Raw genomic sequence first — 24,999 nt, 5'->3', positions numbered from 1 at the left:
CGTGCTAGCAGGAGCTTAGCAGTTCTCAGTAAGCACTATAGCAGATCTCACACATCGTTTTTTCCCCTTCCAATTGCTGAGTATCTCATATATCATTTTACCTTTTTTGTTGTTCGACAAATTAGTGATGATTAGGGCATTGTAGTCTTAAAAAGAAAAGGAAGAAACGTGCTGATTAGGTTAATGGTGCATTCACACGAAAATGTGTGTGTGTGTATACATTGTTATCTACTGTGCCACCAAAAGCTCTCAGTCAAATCACTAACCTAAGTATAATCAGACCTCTATAACATACCAAATTTCATGTTTTGTTATGATATTTATGTTTTCTATAGCAGCAATTCGCTATAACATCCAAAAATATCTGGAACAAACGAGACTGTTATAGAGAGATTTGACTGTAGATATAAAAATCCAAGAAAAAGCAGAAATGGCTGAGAACTTGGGGGCTAAAAGAATTCAACCAAACAAATAAACAGTAAATTCAAAATTTATTCAGCAGCTCATAATGAGAATATATCAATTATTTGAATTATCAGCGGCATCTTACAAATAATTCTTCATCACTGCTTGGTACTGTAAAATTACCTTGTAAAATAGTAGCAGTCTGTTGCTAATTACACTGGTATAGATACCAAAATTAACTGTAATTAACAAAAGAAATTGTTCCTCTATTTACAATGTCACTACAATGAGAACTTCTCAATCTGAATTGCTTTTCGTTGATTGTAACTCTGTTTTGACAAAATGCAAATCGCTCAAAATTCCAGAACCCATGGCTATTCACATGATATTTGTATCACAATTTGTGACAATGTAGTCATCACTTTCTTAATTGCACTTTCCAACTGCCAAAAATCTTTACTGAAAATGAATCATAAGACCTCTTTTTCAAGTTTTAATACAGCCATGAATGCTTCCTGAGGTACATCAACTTTACCAATAGCTTTCATTCTTTTCTTTCCTTCAGCCTGATAAAAAGATAGAGAAATGAATCATAATGCATAAACTGTGACCCTGGTTTACATACAACAAATAAACAAAACCACCATAAGAAATGACAGGAGTACGCAAGCATAGTTTACCAGCAAGAATTTCACAAGAAATATATTGAAGAGTAAGCTCTGATTACCGTCTCATATTAATATAACCTGTTGATAAATAGTCTTGCGCCTAGGACATCAACTCTTTCCTCCAGATTAAAGATTCTCAAGTAACTAATTGAATAAATCATAACTGAAGGCCCAATGATAATTGGAAAGGATGACCAGGCTATTTGCTAAAGAAAAAATAATATAAGAAACAAAAGCTAAACGATGATGGCCCCCAGGGCTTAGTTCAAGTGGCAAAGGTTGAGGGATTTGTGACTTAGGTCACTGGTTCAAGCCCTGAGCCATGTGAACTAAGCCTGGTATTTAAGTGGAGAAGGGTAGAGGGGCGAGCCCATTATCCCGGAGTTTCGAAGGCGCGGTTGGCCCCAAACGGATTTCTCAGTCATAAAAAAAGGGAGCTAAATGATGATGTAGCACCAGAAGGCAGAAGAGAGAGAGGTAAAGGAAAGAAAAGTGAATGGGGGAAAAAGAGAAGTAGGACCGAATCAACTCTGTAGATTCCGGAATATGCCCCGAGATTGATCTGAATATCCAGAAACAGAAAGGGACTTGCCAGATTCTATGGTCTGAATATCCAAAATGTGAAGAGCATCCTGTTGTAACTAGATTTAATTTTCTTGCACAGCTAAGCATGAAACTAACAACAGCATATGCAAATATTTTTGTAAATGGAATACAGCCTAAACATCCATCACGAGTAATTGTAACTAACAATGATATTACATAAGGCATTTGTTTCCCAGGAGAGGGGTGCAAGGTACCTGTTTCTTGAGCAATTTCTTTTTTCTTGAGATGTCACCACCTACACGAACAAAGATGGAATGTAAAACAAATTATGAGATCATACATATCTTAAGTTTTAAGAGAGTTTAAGATGCTGCAGGAAACATCATCAATTCTAGATTCTCTGCAGAAGCGGAATGAAAATTCTTACAAGGAACTTTGATATTTATATCATTCTAAGAAACAGATCATTAAGATAAAATAAAGACATAAAGAATAAGAGATAATCAGGATACTCTGGAAAGCTTTCATTTCAAAACATGGAAAACATACTAAGAGACCTAAACAGCTATAACATAAAAGGCACTTCATTGGCATGTGAAACAGTTCAATGCAACTCTTAAACTGTAGATTATCATACTGTTGGACTCATCTTGTAATCTTACCATAGCACTTAGCGAGAACATCCTTCCTGATAGCAGATATAGCCTCGCTGGCAATAACTTTTGAGCCAATGGTTGCCTGTCATGACACATAAAGCATTCACTAAAACTAATATGCAAGGAATAGTATGAAAGATCAAGACAGTTTTACAGAATTTAAGTGACGACTTCCTATTTAGTGCTTGAACTCATTAGCAGAAAAGAATAGCACTATCAATTTATTCAGATACAGATTTCCTTAACTCAACTAACTACAGAGAACAATGCAAAAGCATCATGTAATGATTTAATAAGTGAATATCTCGATAACTAATTCCTTTCTATGGATAATTTATGTGGTATTCATTTATAAAACAGAAACAATGATTTTGGAAAGAGTCCAATATGGGACCTAAGTCTTCCAGACCAGAAAACCACAAGAAAAAACTAGTAATCAACAAAAGCAATGCTATAATATCATTGTTTTACTTTTCCATCTCCTTTTTCTTAAAATTTTGATAAGGTACTATCCAATATCATTGTTCACTAAAGGAAGTTAATTTATGAAACAGACTAGTTGCTTTAGCCGATAGGGATCATTTGCCGACATTGATTCAATAGAGAGTGAAAATAAACTAGTCCCAAGGAACTAGGTAAAATCATCAACTAAAACCATAAAACTTTGTGTTGGGACACTCTCATTCTTTACCAAATGATGCACATGCAGTCTTGCTTCTTGTATCATGTGTATCATGTCAACTCCTTGCAAATTAAAGCTTCCATGCATTTACTACATTAGCTCCTGTCATATCCACGATATTACTACATGTTACACTTAGCCATTGGTTTATTCAAGCGGCTATGTGTTTTGGGAATCATAATTTGGGTTCTCCATGTTGAACTTTTCTCATATCTTGTTACAGCAATAGAAGTCCAAATCGCATGAAAGCTCTAGTTCTAAACTAGCCTTTTTACCAGCATTAATTAAGTAAAAGGTTCAAAAATATCTTGTAAAATCCTTAACTACTTTTCCCTTATCAATAGGTTTTGGCTGGACACCCAGCTTTTTCAACAGTGAAGCAACCACTAACCAGAAATCAAATTGAAGGGACACACTGGTTTAAGAAGTTCCTGCATTCTATTGTTCTAATAGTATTCATGAGGTAAAAGCAAAATTCCTACCGCTATATTGCACTTGAGAGAAAACAACTTCTCGTTCTATTCCATTTTGAATGTCTTGATTTGTCTTTGCAGGACAATTAAAGGTGAGTTCAAAATGTAAATGGTTACTATATGATAGAGGAAGGTGGGATGCCACAAGTTATTTTTTGTCTCTGGGAGTAGAAAAGAAAAAGTGATATTCAAATGTGAAAGAAGCAGCATCTAACACCATGATTTGTTCAATATAAGGCAGAAACAGTCATGCTCTAATCGGATGAGTAAGTACAGCCCGATCAACATGTACAACATTGCTTCACCTTGAATCCATGCCTACGAGATACTTAAACACACCATAAAACGTTGTTTAAATTACTGATAGCTTTACACTATAACGTGCATACATGTGTCCATTTGTAAAATATCTTTTGGCTTATAAGTAGCACACCGCGTCTCTTTTTATAAAGTCTGCTGCTCGTACAAAAGTCTCAGTGGATTAATCATATGCTTTCTGAAAGTACACATACAAACAAGCACATACCCTTTGTGACAAATAAATCAATATAAAAGTCTGAAAAATTAATTCAGCACTCGAAGTTCAGAGACAATTTGACTGCTCTCTAAGCGACACAACAAAACGGGAGTGGAGAGGAAGAAATGGACTTGTTATTTAGACTCCAGGATAATGTCATCAAAGATTGCATCGACTTAAAGTCAAGTATACAATTCAACGTAAAACTCAAAAAGGAAAAAGAAAAAGAGTTTGTAGCCTATACAAAACTCTTACCTCAGAAGAATGAAGACACCCCTGAAATCAGATTGATGTGAAATACATACCAAATAATGACGCATTACTCTAGTGCAGAACTCATACTAATTGATGATGCACTACTCTTCGAATTCGCTTTAATACTTCATGAAACAGCCAGCAAAGAGAAACATGAAATCAAAAAATAACTGAATTCTTGTCATATAATGAAGGAAAACATTGTGCAATCCGTGCACCGGAGTCTTCCAAATGGATGGCCACCGATATAGGCACTTTGGATAGTAGTAGGAGACTAACCAGAGTAACTAAGACTTTCTCCCTAAGAAGAATAAGAGCATGAGAAGTATAGCGATGATACCAACACTATATATCAATGAATGTGAACTCCAAGAATAAACGAGAAAACATTTTCCTCTTGTAATGAAGAAAAACAATGTGAAATATGAAAGCACTTAAGGAATTACCATTATCACAAACAACATAAAAGATGACCAAGTAAAGAAAGAGATGCCGTACCTGAATTGGCACTTTAAACATTTGTCTGGGTATTAGTTCTTTTAGCTTTTGGGTTAAAGCCCTTCCCACAGAATATGCCTGAAAAGATGCAAGTGTTACTTCAAATCTATGCAAAGGTAATCATTTGTACCAGATAAGATGGAATACCTTTCACATTGGTAAATGAAGGAGAAGGGCAAGATACCAGCAAACAGTAGACTCAATAAATAAATGTTTTTATTTTTGCACAATCTATGAAGATTTTCATTTGCTCAGCTCGGGTGCAGGTATCTGATACGGGTGCTGATCTAGAGGTCAGATCTTTCATGATCTAAATTATAAGATTCGGGCATACGTATCCAGGAAGGTATATGGGTGCAAGGATTTGGCTAAAAATACACAACAACAATAACGACCCAGTAAAATCTCACAAAGTGGGATCTGGGGAGGGTAGTGTGTACGCAGACTTTACCCCTACCCCGATGGGGTAGAGAGGCTGTTTCCGATAGACCCTCGGCTCAGGAAGACGGAAATTCAAAAATATCTAAAAATAGAATTACAAAAATATGTCTAAATTATGAGATATTATGTGGAAAACTTACAAAAAACATTGATCAAGAGGAAAATCCTAGAAGGAGATAAAAGGAAAAGGACTGACATAGAAATTTCTATATACAAGGTGGGATCCCACACCTACACCCGCAATAGATAATGCCTGCCAGTCTATTTTCAGGCAGCTAGCGAATGCTTGTGACTTGAAAAATCCTTCAAGACTACACATGGAAGACAAAAATTCTATTCTGTTCACCTATATTCACGAGGCATCAACTATAATACTTGTGAAGTTCTTCCGAGTTAAGTGCAGCATAATGTGGCTGACATTGGATGAAAGCGCTTTAGTTTTTACATCACGTCCATGAGAAAAAGCTCCAAACTCTTGTCACGAAGAAAACACAATGCTAACAGGGAAAAAAGAAGTATCCCAACACTGTCACAGATGTCAAGCAAAAGTGCAGCAGAAGAATTTTATGCAGTAGGTTCTTTTCTCTCACATGAATTTGCTTTACATATACATGTCATTAGACCCTTTGTTACCTTGTCTTTATGTACGATTGTTGCCAAAGGTTCGACACGATCACCATTAATGAGAATATCAAGCTTTATCAGATCACTTTCTGTATACCTGGCAGGCATAATCAGAGTGAATAGATCTCATTAGCAAGTTATCTGCAATTTTTTGAAGTTCAACACCAATCTTCGGACGCCAATTAGACATTTCAAAAAGTTTTTCCCTTTCTTAAATATGGAAAGAAATCCACTAATAAGTAAATGCAAATAGAAATGAGATTTAACAAACAATCATCAAGCTAGAGAACCTTTTTTTCAAGCTAGAGAATTGGTACTTCCGTAAAAGATTGGAAAGCAAAGAACACATTAACTAGGTTCCAATTACATCTTACAATTGATATCAGTGTAAAGATCTTTTTACGCATCCAGATACTCCATTATTTTAGCAGTGCATCAAGCTAAATTTTATTTAACAGTGAGCACTCATGACAATCCTACCAACTGTATGCCTGATTCAGAATATCAAGCTAAAGGTTTGCCTTTGACATGTGCAGCAGAAATAGTATGAACTCTCTTCAGATAGATATCCATGGAGGGCCACAGTAAAAGGGTTCATAACTTTAGAATATCTACCTAACAACTTTTTACAAGTTGTTCATGGGACACAAATAGGGTTCTTCTGATCATTTTGTACAAATTAACAATCTTTCTGCAAAAGAAAAAGAAGTTACATAGGCATTTTATGTGGAAAGAGATTTCATATATTCTCATTTAACATTTAGAACTACTCCTATTCCTCAGACATAAGAGGAAGAGCATAGGTACAAGAAAACGTGAATACAGAATTGTCTCCCTTAGCTTGGAACAAGAAAACGAACCAACTTCCATCACCTGAATCAATTCAATCGTACTACAAGCATTATTTCCCTTTGTTTACTAAGACAATTTAAATTGAGAACATGAGATGTAGTAAAAATTAAAAAAGCGTGTGTAAGTTCCAGAATATTAGGAGATCAAATCATTGGAAACAGATTTGACACTGCATGATATGTTGTCTTACCCAATGAAGGAGTATTCCATGCTTGCATAACCTTTGCTTCTTGACTTTAGCTGATCAAAGAAATCTCCAACCATCTGATGAAGAAAATTGACACATCATGACTGGACAAAGAAAGACCCAGCTCAACATTGGTAGACGGGCTCACAGAAAAAGAAAAGAAAATTGATATTATTTCTTACTTGATCAAAAAAAAAGGAAGAAACAAAAGAAAACAAAATTCCACATGGAATCCTTAAGAAAAATGAATACACAACATACATTGTGAAGTACCAAAAAACAATTAGTAAGCAAAACGACAGCCACCCATATTTTACATCCTCCAGACATGTATTTTTTGTACCCTAACCCTTTTCCAATCCACAAGAGCTCTACATCAGGGCACTGGTTAACTAGTTACCTCAGCAAGTGGCAATTCGTATATGAGTGATGCTCTATTCTCGGTAATATATTTCATCTCTTTGAATATTCCTCTTCGATCTTGAGCAAGTTCCATAAGAGCACCAATATAATCTTTTGGAGTGAGAAGCTCAATCTGCATGGAGAAGAATCACAGGCAGATGTCCAACTAGTTAGAAGTGAGACTGCATAGGAAAGACAAATTAGAAAATAGTCATGAATTCAGAGAGCAACCTTAACAAACGGCTCCTCAATTGACCGTCTTTTTCCAGGTTCAGGAAGCAAAGATGGATTTGAACACTCAACCTGGATCAGATCAGATGCATGCATATAAGACCATAACATGGAAAGACGGGCTCCAATAAAAACTACAATACTGGAAGATGAACATAGAATACTTCAAAGGATGAAAAACTTAAAAGATGAAAAGTAACATTGAGTTATCAAAGATAAAGTTTTGTCAATTAGAATGACCTCTCTTTCTAGTGTTCCCCTTGTAAGTATTAAATTATACAACCTCTCTAGTCTTGTCTAACAGTGATGACCTCAAAGTATCCCTGTATGTCCCAAACAATCTCAATATGAAATCAGTCTTTTATTCTTGAAATAAAACTTTGTGAGCAAGAAGCATAGTGAAATATTCTAGTAAAGAAATCAGTTAATCCTGATGGCGCTTTTAGGACGATACTGTCTTTTTTATTTTAAAAAAAAATGGTAACAGTAAGGATGATACTGTTATCCTGATAGATATTATCTTGTTGTTTAAATTTGTAGTTCTTCTTTTCTTTAAGTCAGGAGTGAGGTGCAAATAGATATTTTGTACAGAAAGAACAAAGCAGCAGGACAGTCGATGTTACACAGCAACAATATTAAGGTCAAAAGAAAGTACACTGGAAGAAAGACAAAAACAGCACGGAACAGTTAACCTATGGGGAGGTCCGCGGAATCACACATTTAACTAAAAGTGGATAATTATACTAGCAACTGCAGTAAACTACAATGGGTATTAATGGCTTGACACAATCAACCCCAGGGTTAAACACTTCCTAGCAACCTGTTCTTAGTAGATAACAAGTACAAATACTAGCTCATTAACCTGACAACCACGATAAATTTGCAAAAGGATGCAACTAGACATAGAGTAAAGAATGCTTAAAGCAGCAGAATTTTTTTCTATTAATTAACCCATTTATCTGTCTCCAGAGGACAACATCAAAAATCTGATAGTCCTTTCACTAGCGGTTAAATAAGGAAGAGATTCTTGTAACTGCTCTACTGGTAAAAGCTGCTTAGCCATACTATGAAAGTCTGGGAGAGAGTGGTAGAGCTAAGGGTGAGGAGGAGTGTGTCTATTTCCAAGACCAGTTTGGGTTTATGCCGGGGCGTTCGACAACAGAAGCCATCCACCTTGTTAGGAGATTGATGGAGCAGTATAGGGAGAAAAAGAAGGACTTGCATATGGTGTTCATTGACTTAGAAAAGATGTACGATAAAGTTTCGAGGGAGATTTTGTGGAGATGTTTGGAGGCTAAAGGTGTACCTGTTGCATATGTTAGGTTGATTAAGGACATGTATGATGAAGTAAGGACCTGAGTGAGGACGGTGGGTGGGGACACAGACCATTTTCCGGTTATGATGGGGTTGCATCAAGGGATCGGCACTCAGCCCTTTTTTGTTTGCTCTGACGACGGACGTACTGACGTACCACATCCAAGGAGAGGTGCCGTGGTGCATGCTATTAGCAGATAATATTGTATTGATTGACGAGACACGAGACGGTGTGAACGCAAAATTAGACGTATGGAGGCAGATCCTAGAATCTAAAGGTTTCAAGTTGAGCAGGACCAAGACAGAATACTTGGAGTGTAAGTTCACTGGCGAGACTCGAGGAGGGGAAGGGGAGGTGAGGCTGGACTCACAGGTCATCCCTAGGAAAGGTAGTTTTAAGTACCTTGGGTCTATTATTCAGGGGGATGGGGAGATTGATGAAGATGTAACACATCGTATTGGGGCGGGATGGATGAAATGGAGACTCGCTTCCGGTGTTTTGTCTTGTGTGACAAGAAGGTACCGAAACTTAAGGGTAAGTTCTACAGAGTGGTGGTCAGACCTACGATGTTGTATGGGGCTGAGTGTTGGCCAGTCAAGATCGCTCATATCCAGAAGATAAAGGTAGCAGAGATGAGGATGTTGAGATGGATGTGCGGGCACACCAGGTTAGATAGGATCAGAAATGAGGTTATTCGCGATAAGGTGGGTGTGGCCCATATTGAGGACAAGATGCGGGAAGCGCGGCCTGGGTGGGTTAGTCACGTGAGGAGGAGGAGCAGAGATGCCCCGGTGAGGAGGTGTGAGAGGTTGACATTGGAGGGCCTACGGAGAGGTAGAGGTAGGCCAAAGAAAGGTGGGGAGAGGTGATTAGGCAAGACATGGCGCAGCTTCAGCTGACTAAGGACATGACCCTTGATAGAAAGATATGGAGGTCGAGGATAAGGGTAGTAGAGTAGGTAGTCTAGAGTGTTCATAACAGTAATATTGGCACGCAGTCTCGCTTTCTGTTGGTAGTAGGTTTTTATGACTAACCGTTATTTTCTTTCATTGTTGATCACCTTACTATCTTGTTGTTTTTATTCTGCTTTTATATGGTACTGTCCCTTCGTGTCTATATTTTCATTAATGTGGTGCTTATGCTTTCCTGAATCGAGGGTCTATTGGAAACAGCCTCTCTATTCTCACAAGGTAGGGATAAGGTTTGCGTACACACTACCCTCCCCAGACCCCACAGTGTGGGATAATACTGGTATGTTGTTGTTGTTGTTGTTGCTCTACTGGTAAAAGCTATCATATTTCCTTTTATGCTATCTGAAGTAGAGAGAATATAAAATCCTATGGTTTTACGAATGCAAGCAGATATTTCACCAGGTTTGTCTAAAGCCATATAATTTTAAAGAATGCCAGTCAATTCCCCACATCAGAAATACATTATCCCATTTATGATACCCTTGAAAAAGTCAGCATTTAGAGCTAATCTCTGACAATTTCATTGTATAAAGAGGCAGAACTCAGAATAAAAAGCTTGAGTGCAGGACAAGAGATGTTACAATTTCACCGTCTATGCAATTGACTCGGTAAACGACACTCGGGGCTGTAGTTATTAGAGACAAATCGTACTCGCGCTCGAGCCTTTCCTGTGAAACAAAAGTATATTAGAGCACATGACAAGCACAGCCGTCAGGGTGAAAAATAATCAAGTTACTAGCAGGAAGTTAACATGAACATTATTCTGACCTGAACAATTTCCATGTGAAGAAGACCCAAAAACCCACATCGAAATCCAAAACCCATAGCACTTGAAGTCTCTGGCTCAAACTGCAAATTTGGAATTATGAGAGAAAATCTTATGTAAATTTGCAACTTCAAAGTTTATGAACAATATCCATGATAATTGCCACATCTCCGGTTATTTCTAACAAATTATAAGTATAAAAGGAAGATAAAATGGTTACTACACAAAAATATGCATAATCTGCACATTCATCAAGTAATATTGGTCAAAGGATTATAATGGGGTCGACTACATGCAAACACATAAATTTGAACAACTAAATATTTCTTTCTTAATCTATGTGTCTGTTCAAACTATGCCACATAATTGAAACATGGGGAGTATATCATAAAAGCCAGAGTAGAACAAAGGACACATGATACACAAGATTCTGAACACTGACTACAAAAATAATGCTTGACAAGTTTTCAAAAGCATTGCAATGAGAAAGTTCAGGAACTCATCGAAAAACCACAAGTATTTACATTGCGAGCATTATTTTTACCTTCAATGCAGCATCATTAAGTTGCAACTTCTCCAACGCATCACGAAGCTCACTAAACCTGCAGAAATGTTGACAACCATTTACAGTGGCAAATCTATATGCATTCATATATATAGAGAGAGATAGATAGATATTTAAAGTATGAGAATAGAGATATACTGGTCGGCATCAACTGGGAATAAGCCACAAAACACCATTGGAGTAGCCTCCTTGTATCCTGGTAATGACTGTTCTGCTTTTCTATTGAAGTGTGTTATAGTGTCACCCACCCTAGCATCAGCTACTGATCTTATGGAAGCTGAAAGAAAGCCCACCTGAAATGATAAACTGAAAACCTTACAATCTCATCACTTAAAGCAAATTGACCTATTTAAATGAACATCTGAAGGTACCCCATCATAATTTGTCGTTGTTTATCACATCAGTTGTATTAGTTTATTTTTCATTTTTCCATGATTTGCAATAATTTGACACTATGATTTCTTCATAATTTTTTATATAAGCGGTGTCTGCTCCAGCTTGCAAGCACCTCGGCTATTCCACGAGGTACTTGCTACCTCTCACTCAGTGGCTAAGCCAGAAAATTCAATACATAAGATCTTTATTGGTCAGCCGGCAAGGGCAGAAGTTATCAAGGAATCAGAAGCAACTATGGTGGACCATCCCTCTATGCCATTTTCTGGACCATCTGGGAAGAAAGGAACAATGTTTGCTTTGAGGACAAGAGGAATCACATTGCTAGAATAAAAAATACTTGTCTTCAAAATTTATTTTTTGGTGTAAGAAATGTTTAGTTGAAAGTCTAGATCAATATATGGAGTTTTTGGATGTGTTAAGCAACTTGTAATTGATAGTATGCATAGTATGCTATTATAGGTGTTGTGTGATCCTGGTGTAATCTTATGTACCATCTTGGTACTTTTATCAATAAAACCTTTACCTTATCAAAAAAAGAAAAAAAAAGAAAAAAAGTGGGCTATGCAAGGGTGTTCAAAGTCTATTTTTCAATCAATAACAAGTAATATTTTACCTTATACGTAGTATAATTTTTCGGCGAAGGGTGTTCAGTTGACCACCCTTGGACCAACATAGCTTCGCCCCTACTCTCACTAGCACAGTATTGGGTAATTTTGCCCACCAAGGCTTAGGCAGATGGGAAGAAATCACCTAGTATTATTGTCTCTGCTGAGCCATTTCTCAATAATTAACTGTAGAATCAAATCCATCTATCTTGGTCATCAAGGATGTAGCAGACTGGGAACTCTCAACGAGAAGTGGTAAATAATTGCTTATTATGCTTTTGACAAGAGGTAGATTTTTTTTCTTCTGATAAATAAGAAGAGAGGTATTAGAATTAAATTAGTCAGATAAGATATTCTACCTCTCCGGCGTATAACTGATCAACTTGCAACTGGTTAGGAGATAAAACTCCTAATTCATCAGCATAATAATCCTGCATTTGTTGTAGTTAAGAATAAGCCAACAGGTATTTTGATCTATCCCTCAACCAAATAAGAGAAAAGAGAAAAGAGAAAAATTCAGAAAATTGAGAAGGTCATCTCTTGTAGATAGGTAAATAATGAAAAAAAATCTTGTATATAAGAAAGAAGGATTGAAGTAGAGATCTGCACAGCACTCCCGAACAAGATGCCTTCAAAATTTAACACATAGAATAGGCATAATTTTTTAAGATATCAGGAGGTCAATGACATCATTTTATCAGATCAAGGGATATTGAAGGTTCTAGCAATGGACTCCTAATTCTATGGGTTGAAGCATACTATTTCCGGTAAAAGATTTCTTTTAACACATAATAGTAAATCTAGCATGGAACCCCTAATTGTATGAACAGAAGCTTATGATCTTTACAAGATTAATTTTTCACACAAAGGCTGAAGTTGTTGACTGCCCACATAATATTCTTGCCTTACATTCTCCTTGGGCAACAAATAAGGTCTTTCTTTTCGAACAATAAGTCTTATGATCTTTAAAAGATTGGTTTTTCACACACAAAGGCTGAAGTTGTTGACTGCCCACGTAATATTCTTGCCTTGCATTCTCCTTGGGCAACAAATAAGGTCTTTCTTTTCGAACAAAAAGTCACACTATTATTCTCAACAATAGAGCACCTAGAATCAGCAACTATATCACGGAATGCTAGATGATGATTTTCCAAACAATTACTGGGACAAAAGAAAAGGTAAAGTATATGATTAAGAAACCATACCTTCCCACTGGCCATAAAAAGCACTCTATCACCTTTTTTAATAGTCCCATCAATGACTCGAAAATAGACAATAACACCCCGATATGGATCATAATAACTGCATAAAGAGATAAAGGGAACAATTTCAGTTAGTTATGATGTGCTATCCCAGGTTTTTCATCAATGCATGTTCGCAGCTTTTAAATTACTTTCATAACGTTGGTATTTCTCTTGCTAATATGTGTAACATTTTCAAAAGTAAAAATAGATAACATCAGTAATATTGAGATTAGTAACCAATTTCTTGATATTGGATCAAATTTCCAATGAGTATTTCCATGCATAAGCTTTCAAACATCTGTAGATAGTAGAACTAACACGAATATATTCAAAGGGCTGTCAATCAGATAAACCTGTCAAATATAAGAGCCCTCAGAGGCCTTCCAGCAGTATCACCTGGTGGTGGAATCTTCTGAACAATCGCGTTTAGAATTTCCGTAATACCTATTCCTTCCTAATGAGGAAAACACACATCAAATTCCGCAAGATGTAGTAGGCTCATTTATTCAACCACTACTTCACATTTTCTTCTATTTGGTTAAAAGTATAATCTGTCATGTATTCTTTGAACAGAAAGAATGGAAAATGAGAATTATAAAAGAAATTACCTTTGCTGAGGCGTGTATTGCATTGCTACAGTCCAGGCCAACAATCTATACAACAAGATGAGTTGATTCTATGGTTAATTGTGAAGTTACAGAAGCTTCAAGTATCTTTTTCCTTCATTCATATCCAGACAGCTATACGGCAAACCATTGACACCACAGCATGTAAAAACATGACTTATCAATAAAGGAGTTTTAGTGATCATCTAACCTTAGAGAAAATTTGCAAAAATCATATAAAGAAAGTAATACTGGTCACAACAGCATTAGTAATAGTGAGAATGACAACAAAAGCCATAGCAGGAATAATAGCCATAGCTTATTCATTAATGTTGCAGACAATCACAATGGCACCACTAATAGTAGCTATACCTCTAACAGATAGAAAATTCCTAACTGTATTGATCTCAACAAACCAACCTCTTCTATCTCTTGAGCAACACGACTTGGCTCAGCCCCCGGAAGATCAATCTTGTTCAAAACCTGAAGAGAAGAATCATCACTCTTGTCAGCAAATACATAATCAATAAATATGAAACAACATGATTTGAAGACAATGATGACAAAAGGCTAGGGCATCATGACTGATAGAGAAATGACAAGAGCAAAAATGCTCCTGCATCCCTAGCATGATATAGAGCACAATAAAAAAAAAACAGTAAACTAGTGCGTCATAGCTTTGAAAGAATCTGTGCACCCAACCTAAAACCTTAAGGCAATGGATAGAGTGGCGCAGGGCATTATAAACCCCTTAGGAACCTTTCACGGACAATAGCAATTAGAAGCTCCAGTGACATGTAAAAGGAGAGCAAAGAAAAGAGAAAAAGCTCGTAAGGAATTTGCTTGTTGATTATATACAAGAGGGGCTCCTTATATAAGATTCTTAGTATACGTTTTTTTGTTGTTGATAAAGTACTAACTTAATGTCATATGTTTGGGCACAAAAATGCTCATATATAGTGAGTATACCAAAAAGTAGAAAACCTACAAAAAGATATGATCTTCTACGAACAAACCCAATCTTCTATACATAAAGGAACCTCATGGGTGCACCAAGAGAAAATAAGGAATAAGAGGCTATTCCTCAATTGTACAAAGTTCAACTCTATATTTTCAAAAGCTCTCATATTTCTCTCTCCAAACAACCCACATAAGTGCTAGTGGAGCAACAGTCCATGCCCTACATCTTCCCATTCTCCGACCACAATTCCAATTGAACATTAGCTCTTCACAGTGCCTGGCTTCACCCAAGATATTCCAGACCAACACAGGATTTCCCACCATAATCTCGAGGCTACCCGACAACCAAGGAGGAGATAGTCAACATCTTCAACCGAGCACCTATACATGAAGCACCAACTATTGTATGTAACCTTCCTCTTCCTCAGATTTGGCCATCATTATCACCCCTCCTGTTGCTAAACAAGTGAAGGAGCACACTTTTCTTGGTACCTTAGGGATCCAACTAGATCTATGTGGAAATTCAACCTCCTCCATAACCAGGAGCTACTCATAGTATGACTTAGCAGAAAACACTCCATTGTTCCCCGCCCTCCACCTCCATACATTGTAGTTATCCTGTGGTGTTCCATGTTTGTTAAGCAAACCGACTAGGTTTCGAAATTCTGCCATTTGCCAGTCGTGAAAATTCTTCGTGAACCTCAAAAATCAATTCTTAGTATATGTACAATAAGGTAAGTAATTAATTCCTACAAACTGAATATAGTATATCCTACGGAACTTTCTTCCTAAGATTCTCTACTCAAGTTCAATAAACTTAGGCATGTAGTGAATGCAGACACATTTTAATATATAACATCGTAATTTCTCTCGACTTTCAATAGTTTTGAAAGCATAAATTAAGCCAATTTCAAAATTTTCAAAAACATAGATCATTTTAGAAAGAGGACGCTATAACCTATCAGATGTCAAAATCATCAGGAATTGCTTTAAACTAATAAAATAAGAACATCTTGTAACACCAGAAAAGAGCTGTTGATATTTGCCAAAGTTGAAATGTCTGATATAATTATGCGCTTAGTATGTAATTCATGAATATACCAATGATACACAGTAGCATTCCAACAAACGTACCGGAATGATCTCAAGATTGTTTTCCAATGCTAAATACACATTAGCCAGTGTTTGCGCCTCTACACCCTATAACATAAGAACNTTTAGTTTACGTCGTTACCAAACGTAAACGAAACTAACACCGGTTTACAACGGGTTGGAAACGGAGGTTAGTTTACCCGTCTACGACACCGTTAAGTAACCCAATATACACCTAGTCCCGAAAACACGTAACCTTCGTTTTACACTTATACTTTTACGTACTTTACGGAACGTTTAGGTTAANAAACGTTTTATTACGTGGTAAAAGAAACGTTAACCAGGTTTACTAGGTTTACCAGTTTAAACTTTAGGTACTACTTTAGGTACCACGGTACTTACGAGGCCGTTACGAAGTTTCGGAACGAACTAAACCAACTAACACGTTAGTCCGACTTCCCCTACCCCTAATTTTTGTTCCCCCCCCCCCCCCCCCCCCCCAAAAAAAAAAAAAAAAACCCCGGGGTAAACTTCGGAATGAAAAAAAAAGGTTAATTGGAAAAATGATTTAACCAGATCCACTAACCAACTCACAACGACTAAGCAAGTATGATTTGCCAACCTTGGAGATGTGCATTCTCATGCTACGTGATCTTTGACTTCATCTGTGGAGTTAAAACATTGTAAATGAATTTTCACCATCATCAAATAATCTGGCATGTTTGTAGTTTGCTTTTTGGTGAAGGCATATTCTGAAAATCTTGGAGTGTCAGATGCTCCATCGTAGGATATCATGATATTTATATGTTCATTGAGATGTTTCAATATCCAGTTACTTGAACTTCATCTATTTAGTGCAGGTAATTATAGTTGGATCGTTTCTCTGCAATCCATCAGAGTACACATGGACTTGTATGTTTGGTGATATTGAAGTTCCTGTTCAGATCATCAAGGAAGGTGCCATCCGTTGCCAGGCGCCTCCTCACTTGCCAGGTAAAGTCACACTCTGTGTTACTACTGGCAATAGGGTATCGTGCAGTGAAGTAAGGGAGTTTGAATACCGGGCTAAGTTTGAGGATCATGGTCAAAATAATTTAGCTGAAGTAGGAGGAGCTTGTAAGAGTTCAGAGGAACTGTTGCACCTTGTCAGATTTGTACAGATGCTTCTGTCTGACTCATCAGTGCAGAAAGGAGATGGTTCTGGATCAAGCAATGATATCTTGGAAAACTCCAAGGCGAGCGAAGATTCATGGAGCCAAGTTATTGAATCTCTTTTATTTGGAACTTCAACATCAATGGTAACCGTTGATTGGCTTCTTCAAGAGCTTTTGAAGGACAAGTTGCAGCAGTGGCTTTCATCCAAATTGCAAGTACAAAATAACCAAATGGGTTATTCCTTCTCCAGGAAAGAACAAGGGATAATACACATGGTTGCTGTCCTGGGGTTCGAGTGGGCCTTGCACCCAATTCTAGATGCTGGAGTAAGTGTTAACTTCCGTGATATTAATGGCTGGACTGCCCTGCATTGGGCTGCACGCTTTGGAAGGTAACTGAATAATATTTGTTGCTTGACAAACTGCTGGCTTCATAGTCCATGACGCGCTTGGTACTCAATTAACAATATAAACTACATTTAAGGATCTTTAGGAAGTCAAATATGTGAACAACAACAACAACAAACCCAGTTTGATCCCATAAATGGGGTCTGGGGAGGGTAGTGTGTACGCAGACCTTACCCCTACCTCATAGAGATAGAGAGGCTGTTTCCGATAGACCCTCGGCTCAAGAAACAATGAAANTTGTCCTTGTCATTCTCCTTCGGGCAACAAATAAGGTACGTTACTTTTCGTAACAAAAAGTACACACTATTATTCTCAACAATAGAGCACCTAGAATCAGCAACTATATCACGGAATGCTAGATGATGATTTTCCAAACAATTACTGGGACAAAAGAAAAGGTAAAGTATATGATTAAGAAACCATACCTTCCCACTGGCCATAAAAAGCACTCTATCACCTTTTTTAATAGTCCCATCAATGACTCGAAAATAGACAATAACACCCCGATATGGATCATAATAACTGCATAAAGAGATAAAGGGAACAATTTCAGTTAGTTATGATGTGCTATCCCAGGTTTTTCATCAATGCATGTTCGCAGCTTTTAAATTACTTTCATAACGTTGGTATTTCTCTTGCTAATATGTGTAACATTTTCAAAAGTAAAAATAGATAACATCAGTAATATTGAGATTAGTAACCAATTTCTTGATATTGGATCAAATTTCCAATGAGTATTTCCATGCATAAGCTTTCAAACATCTGTAGATAGTAGAACTAACACGAATATATTCAAAGGGCTGTCAATCAGATAAACCTGTCAAATATAAGAGCCCTCAGAGGCCTTCCAGCAGTATCACCTGGTGGTGGAATCTTCTGAACAATCGCGTTTAGAATTTCCGTAATACCTATTCCTTCCTAATGAGGAAAACACACATCAAATTCCGCAAGATGTAGTAGGCTCATTTATTCAACCACTACTTCACATTTTCTTCTATTTGGTTAAAAGTATAATCTGTCATGTATTCTTTGAACAGAAAGAATGGAAAATGAGAATTATAAAAGAAATTACCTTTGCTGAGGCGTGTATTGCATTGCTACAGTCCAGGCCAACAATCTATACAACAAGATGAGTTGATTCTATGGTTAATTGTGAAGTTACAGAAGCTTCAAGTATCTTTTTCCTTCATTCATATCCAGACAGCTATACGGCAAACCATTGACACCACAGCATGTAAAAACATGACTTATCAATAAAGGAGTTTTAGTGATCATCTAACCTTAGAGAAAATTTGCAAAAATCATATAAAGAAAGTAATACTGGTCACAACAGCATTAGTAATAGTGAGAATGACAACAAAAGCCATAGCAGGAATAATAGCCATAGCTTATTCATTAATGTTGCAGACAATCACAATGGCACCACTAATAGTAGCTATACCTCTAACAGATAGAAAATTCCTAACTGTATTGATCTCAACAAACCAACCTCTTCTATCTCTTGAGCAACACGACTTGGCTCAGCCCCCGGAAGATCAATCTTGTTCAAAACCTGAAGAGAAGAATCATCACTCTTGTCAGCAAATACATAATCAATAAATATGAAACAACATGATTTGAAGACAATGATGACAAAAGGCTAGGGCATCATGACTGATAGAGAAATGACAAGAGCAAAAATGCTCCTGCATCCCTAGCATGATATAGAGCACAATAAAAAAAAAACAGTAAACTAGTGCGTCATAGCTTTGAAAGAATCTGTGCACCCAACCTAAAACCTTAAGGCAATGGATAGAGTGGCGCAGGGCATTATAAACCCCTTAGGAACCTTTCACGGACAATAGCAATTAGAAGCTCCAGTGACATGTAAAAGGAGAGCAAAGAAAAGAGAAAAAGCTCGTAAGGAATTTGCTTGTTGATTATATACAAGAGGGGCTCCTTATATAAGATTCTTAGTATACGTTTTTTTGTTGTTGATAAAGTACTAACTTAATGTCATATGTTTGGGCACAAAAATGCTCATATATAGTGAGTATACCAAAAAGTAGAAAACCTACAAAAAGATATGATCTTCTACGAACAAACCCAATCTTCTATACATAAAGGAACCTCATGGGTGCACCAAGAGAAAATAAGGAATAAGAGGCTATTCCTCAATTGTACAAAGTTCAACTCTATATTTTCAAAAGCTCTCATATTTCTCTCTCCAAACAACCCACATAAGTGCTAGTGGAGCAACAGTCCATGCCCTACATCTTCCCATTCTCCGACCACAATTCCAATTGAACATTAGCTCTTCACAGTGCCTGGCTTCACCCAAGATATTCCAGACCAACACAGGATTTCCCACCATAATCTCGAGGCTACCCGACAACCAAGGAGGAGATAGTCAACATCTTCAACCGAGCACCTATACATGAAGCACCAACTATTGTATGTAACCTTCCTCTTCCTCAGATTTGGCCATCATTATCACCCCTCCTGTTGCTAAACAAGTGAAGGAGCACACTTTTCTTGGTACCTTAGGGATCCAACTAGATCTATGTGGAAATTCAACCTCCTCCATAACCAGGAGCTACTCATAGTATGACTTAGCAGAAAACACTCCATTGTTCCCCGCCCTCCACCTCCATACATTGTAGTTATCCTGTGGTGTTCCATGTTTGTTAAGCAAACCGACTAGGTTTCGAAATTCTGCCATTTGCCAGTCGTGAAAATTCTTCGTGAACCTCAAAAATCAATTCTTAGTATATGTACAATAAGGTAAGTAATTAATTCCTACAAACTGAATATAGTATATCCTACGGAACTTTCTTCCTAAGATTCTCTACTCAAGTTCAATAAACTTAGGCATGTAGTGAATGCAGACACATTTTAATATATAACATCGTAATTTCTCTCGACTTTCAATAGTTTTGAAAGCATAAATTAAGCCAATTTCAAAATTTTCAAAAACATAGATCATTTTAGAAAGAGGACGCTATAACCTATCAGATGTCAAAATCATCAGGAATTGCTTTAAACTAATAAAATAAGAACATCTTGTAACACCAGAAAAGAGCTGTTGATATTTGCCAAAGTTGAAATGTCTGATATAATTATGCGCTTAGTATGTAATTCATGAATATACCAATGATACACAGTAGCATTCCAACAAACGTACCGGAATGATCTCAAGATTGTTTTCCAATGCTAAATACACATTAGCCAGTGTTTGCGCCTCTACACCCTATAACATAAGAACTCAATTCAAAATCGGACACTGCAAAAAACTCCATCTATTGTAATAGGCATAAAATATGACAGTTCATATTCATTGTCATATCAACTAATTAGAACTGCAACTTAGAATCGTTACATGTATTTTACGAATATATTCTGAAATATACAGGAGGTAAATGTCTTTAAACCTGGGATGCATCAACAACAAGCAGTGCACCTTCGCAGGCAGCAAGAGACCGAGAGACCTGATATTAATGAAGAATTAATATGGCATAAAATGGAAATCTGTTTAGTGTTTCACAGGAAATAATTCTACAAATAAACCACCTTCGCCACACTATGAATGCATTGTGCATTTTGGTGACTTTGGTCTGCTAATTTATAGCATATTGGGTGATTACAGTAAGTTAGTGCTTGAATAGTCACTAGAAAACAAACAGCTATATCTAAGTAAAACTGCATAATTTTACATATCCAATACCAATTTTAATAGCCAACAGGTCATGTCAATAAAGCTTGTATATATTTGAACATTTCCAAATCCAAATTATAAGAATCGCCAAGGAGTGGCGTATTTTACAGTCGGACCAACGTATATTTGGACCCAAACTCACTCGATCACCCCCTACCACCCAACTCAAAAATGAAATTTTAAGAAAAGATCAGGCATATATCGAATTATGTGACCAAGTAAGGATTTGGAGGACATTTTATCTTATATTAGATAAATGCTAAAGCAGTATCAAATTGTTGGTCTCCAATCGCCTTCAATCAATAAGAGCTGTACATCATAGTAGGCTTAACTTCTCCAATCTCTTTTGCTTTAGTTGAATCTTTTCGAATGGGCCAAATTAGCAACAACCACTAATAAGTGACATATGTTATGGCGAAAACAACTTACAATACCCTTGATGAGAAATTAATCACCCAAACCAAAAGAAATTGTTATATAAAATATGAAATTGTTCAAGTTATGGCCAAATACAGCTTTGTGACATGAAGTCTTCAATATGAGATGCCGATGCATTCATTCCACATGTTCAGAAATTTCACATGAATGCAACACAAATTCCTTGCTTTTTTGACAAAATTAACATCTTGCCCACTTATCCTGGAATATAAACCATGAAAACAACAACCATATGCATACAGAGCTCTACGTTATAAGATCAGGATGGTTGGTATACTGTAAACCAACCAAAATTGAGGGTTAACACAACACTTTCATGTTAAGACCATTCCTGCCACATACCTCATATGAGAAATCTACATGACCTGGAGTGTCAATCAGATTGAGGCAATATGGCTCATTTTCATAAACGAAACGCATTCGAGCAGCCTGCAACAAAAAGTTACATGAATTTCCTCATCAGAATGATCAATACTGAGACAAAGAAAGGTTTCGAAAGCATATAAAACTTCCTCGAAACACAGACTGCAAATAAGAGCTATGCTCAACATTGCTTTCTTCCTCGAGCAAAAGTGAATAGGCTAAAGTAGTGAAGGTTACAATACATTTTGCAGGAACTGCGAGAGACTTAATGCTAACTGGTATCACATGGGTGCTCCAAAAATTCACAAAAGACAAGAATGTTACTGTTAAGTGAACAAAGTATTTCAACCCATTCAAATGTTTTGTCTCTGCACAATCAACAATAGCACCACATGGGCTACCTCCCGTGCTACACTTCATTGCTTTTCCTCCAGACTTACCATCCTTTTAGAATTTCCTTTGTGTTGGTAGGCATTACCCCCTCAACTCCACCCATCTTCCAAACTAGGAATCATAGCCCATCTGCAACTGGGAAGTGGAGTAGAAAATGATATCCCCACATTCCTTCTTGCACATGAAACACCCAGATGTATACTTGCTTTTCCCCAAGTTCTCCGGCATCAGGACAGCCTCGCCTGCTGCTAGCCATGCAAAGAAACATAGGTGCTCTTGGAATTCACACTGAATAATTAGGATGTCCCTTCCTTCTCTTCTCGTAGAACTTCGATAGCATAATCTTATTACGAAGAGACCATCTCTCTATCCCTCCCATATAGATGGACTTTCAAAAAGCGTTGAAATTTTTTTCGAAATAACTTTTCGATTTCCGAAAATATTTTTCCGACCAAATACCATCAAAGAAAAGTTTACATTTTTTGCAAAAACTGAAAAACTTTTTACTAGTGGCAAAAACTGGAAAAAGATATCCAGAAACAAACACCACCTAAGATATTTTGCCAGTATAAAGTTCACGCCAAACTCTAAAACTCAACCTTCTAGTGTTGCGAGTTTCTCCTAAATGAAGGTCCTAGACAGTTTTCGCTTCCGGTACCCTTGATATCCTAACCATGATTATTTTTTATTTTTTTTGGGAAGTGATATTACTGTAGCCCATCATACAAAGGTCTCGCCCCTATCTTCTCTCCAAAAACATACACTAGTGCTATCTCCCCACTTCGAATTCAATGTGTCCATAAATATCATCTCATATGTCTCCACAACATTACTCCACACGACCCAAAGATTTTGGTTTGTTCCTCACCCCCTTTCGTGTATACTGCATCCACTTATCTCTCTCAACGGTAGCATTTCTCATTGACACAATTCTCAAGAAACAAACCTAACAGCCACATGCAAGCGAATAATGCAGGCTTCCTCCTTTAATATAAGACCATTTGCTTTCCCCCACATCCATCCCGCAAGAAATCCTTTTGAAGCCAGTCCATTTTATTAGAGATCAAAGAAACCAACTACTACTATGTCTCTATCCCAAGCTACTGGAGTTGGCAATATGAATCGTCACTATCGATTCCGCTCCATTTTATCCAAATATTTAATAGCAAGAGACTCCAAGAAAGCAAACTAAATCATTGATATGAAAGTTCCCCTACAAAGGGGATGGCTTCAACAACCCATTAGGGACGGTTTGCCAAGCTACACAAACAGTTAATTTGCTTATAGTCGCAAAAGTTTTCCTACAAAGAGACTGGCTTCATCAACCCATAAGGGACGGCTTGCCAAGCTACACAACTCAGAAAACTTTTGTACTATAACCAACGTTAGCTGTTTATAACTCAGAACTTTCGTACTACAACAAGCTAACTTTCTTAGAGTATTCTTACTCTATTTTCATACATGGACCGGCCTTTCCATCCATTCGAAAGAAAGAACAGAGGGAAATTTAAAAGGCACTCATATGTAATATATCACAAAAGATTTACAAAGGTTACAAGATCATCTTACAACTACTACAAGGCCTCCTTTATATAGGACTAGGAGGTTAATACAAGACAAACTTACATTATAAAATAAACATATCTTACATGGCAAACTTATCTACAAGTGGTTCCTTCTTGGCATGTGAAGGACTTTAGTCAAAACAACTAAAAAGCTCCTGAAAACATGTGAAAGGGGTGAATATACATGGTATAACATATGAAAGTATACGGGAGCATGTGACGGCATGTGAAAGTAGGGTGTTGCATGTGACGAAGCATGTGAAAGCAAGTGGAAGTGGGGCCCGGATAGTATGGAAAGATGTGGAAATTTGTCTTGGCATGGATAGAAGATTTTTGAGTGTTTTTTGGTAGGTAATGTAGGATTATGGTGGGATTAGCAGGGATTTAAATAATTATCCTTCATTGATTCTAGGGTTGTCTTCTAGGCATCTTTTCAAAGACCTAGTGTAGTAACGCTTGGAACTTGACGGTTCTTCTTCGCTGTGTTGTTTATCCTTTGGATTGAGAGATGTAATCCGCAACCTTAATCTGGAGATGTCGTGAGTGATCTTTTCTCGAATGACTTCTTATGGGGTTTGATATTCTTTTGCTGCTTCCCGGACTCTTTCCCAGTGAGGATGAGTGTTGGTATAATTCCAACTTGCCCAATCTTTTGGCCATATTTCTTTCGGGATGCACCTGTTTTGCTGGAAGATAATTCTTTGTGCTTCACTGTATTCTTCTTCCATGGAAAAAATGGACACGGGAAATTTCCATCAGAATGACGCTTCTGCTTGTGCCTGGACTTTTCCATTAATAATCTTCACTAGCCTATGAAACATGAATACCTTTGCTTTGTAGGAATCATTGAAACATTTTATCCAATATCTTCTAGGCTTGAACCATAGTAAAAACACTTTAAGAGCTGGTTCAATGTTGTCAAAATCTTTGAAGACGTTGCACTTGAATTCCATGAAAATATAGTACTGATGGCACAGGTAGCAGAAAAACCATAATAGTTCTTGTGGAAAATCTTTAGCTTGAGCTAT

The 24,999-nt window shown here is 37.1% G+C and overlaps 1 protein-coding gene across 1 annotated transcript in view; it reads right to left on the bottom strand.

Moving 5' to 3' along the window:
• LOC109226782 (translation factor GUF1 homolog, chloroplastic) overlaps positions 482-24,999 on the bottom strand; it is a 35,230-nt gene continuing 10,712 nt past the window's right edge. The window contains exons 3-22 of the mRNA XM_019391635.1: positions 21,993-22,079; positions 20,929-20,985; positions 20,682-20,747; positions 19,008-19,070; positions 18,591-18,635; positions 18,336-18,436; positions 17,944-18,040; positions 12,415-12,486; positions 11,193-11,347; positions 11,034-11,091; positions 10,492-10,572; positions 10,305-10,391; positions 7,438-7,509; positions 7,205-7,339; positions 6,808-6,881; positions 5,775-5,862; positions 4,701-4,778; positions 2,282-2,357; positions 1,874-1,914; positions 482-971 (exon numbers count right to left, since the gene is read on the bottom strand). Of these exons, the coding sequence (XP_019247180.1) occupies positions 876-971; positions 1,874-1,914; positions 2,282-2,357; positions 4,701-4,778; positions 5,775-5,862; positions 6,808-6,881; positions 7,205-7,339; positions 7,438-7,509; positions 10,305-10,391; positions 10,492-10,572; positions 11,034-11,091; positions 11,193-11,347; positions 12,415-12,486; positions 17,944-18,040; positions 18,336-18,436; positions 18,591-18,635; positions 19,008-19,070; positions 20,682-20,747; positions 20,929-20,985; positions 21,993-22,079 (1,629 nt within the window). The 3' untranslated portion in view covers positions 482-875. The remainder of the gene's footprint in view (positions 972-1,873; positions 1,915-2,281; positions 2,358-4,700; positions 4,779-5,774; positions 5,863-6,807; positions 6,882-7,204; positions 7,340-7,437; positions 7,510-10,304; positions 10,392-10,491; positions 10,573-11,033; positions 11,092-11,192; positions 11,348-12,414; positions 12,487-17,943; positions 18,041-18,335; positions 18,437-18,590; positions 18,636-19,007; positions 19,071-20,681; positions 20,748-20,928; positions 20,986-21,992; positions 22,080-24,999) is intronic.

The sequence above is a fragment of the Nicotiana attenuata genome, chromosome 6, assembly GCF_001879085.1.
Source record: "Nicotiana attenuata strain UT chromosome 6, NIATTr2, whole genome shotgun sequence".
Classification (NCBI taxonomy): domain Eukaryota; kingdom Viridiplantae; phylum Streptophyta; class Magnoliopsida; order Solanales; family Solanaceae; genus Nicotiana; species Nicotiana attenuata.
This window is presented reverse-complemented; position numbering and strand designations above follow the sequence as displayed.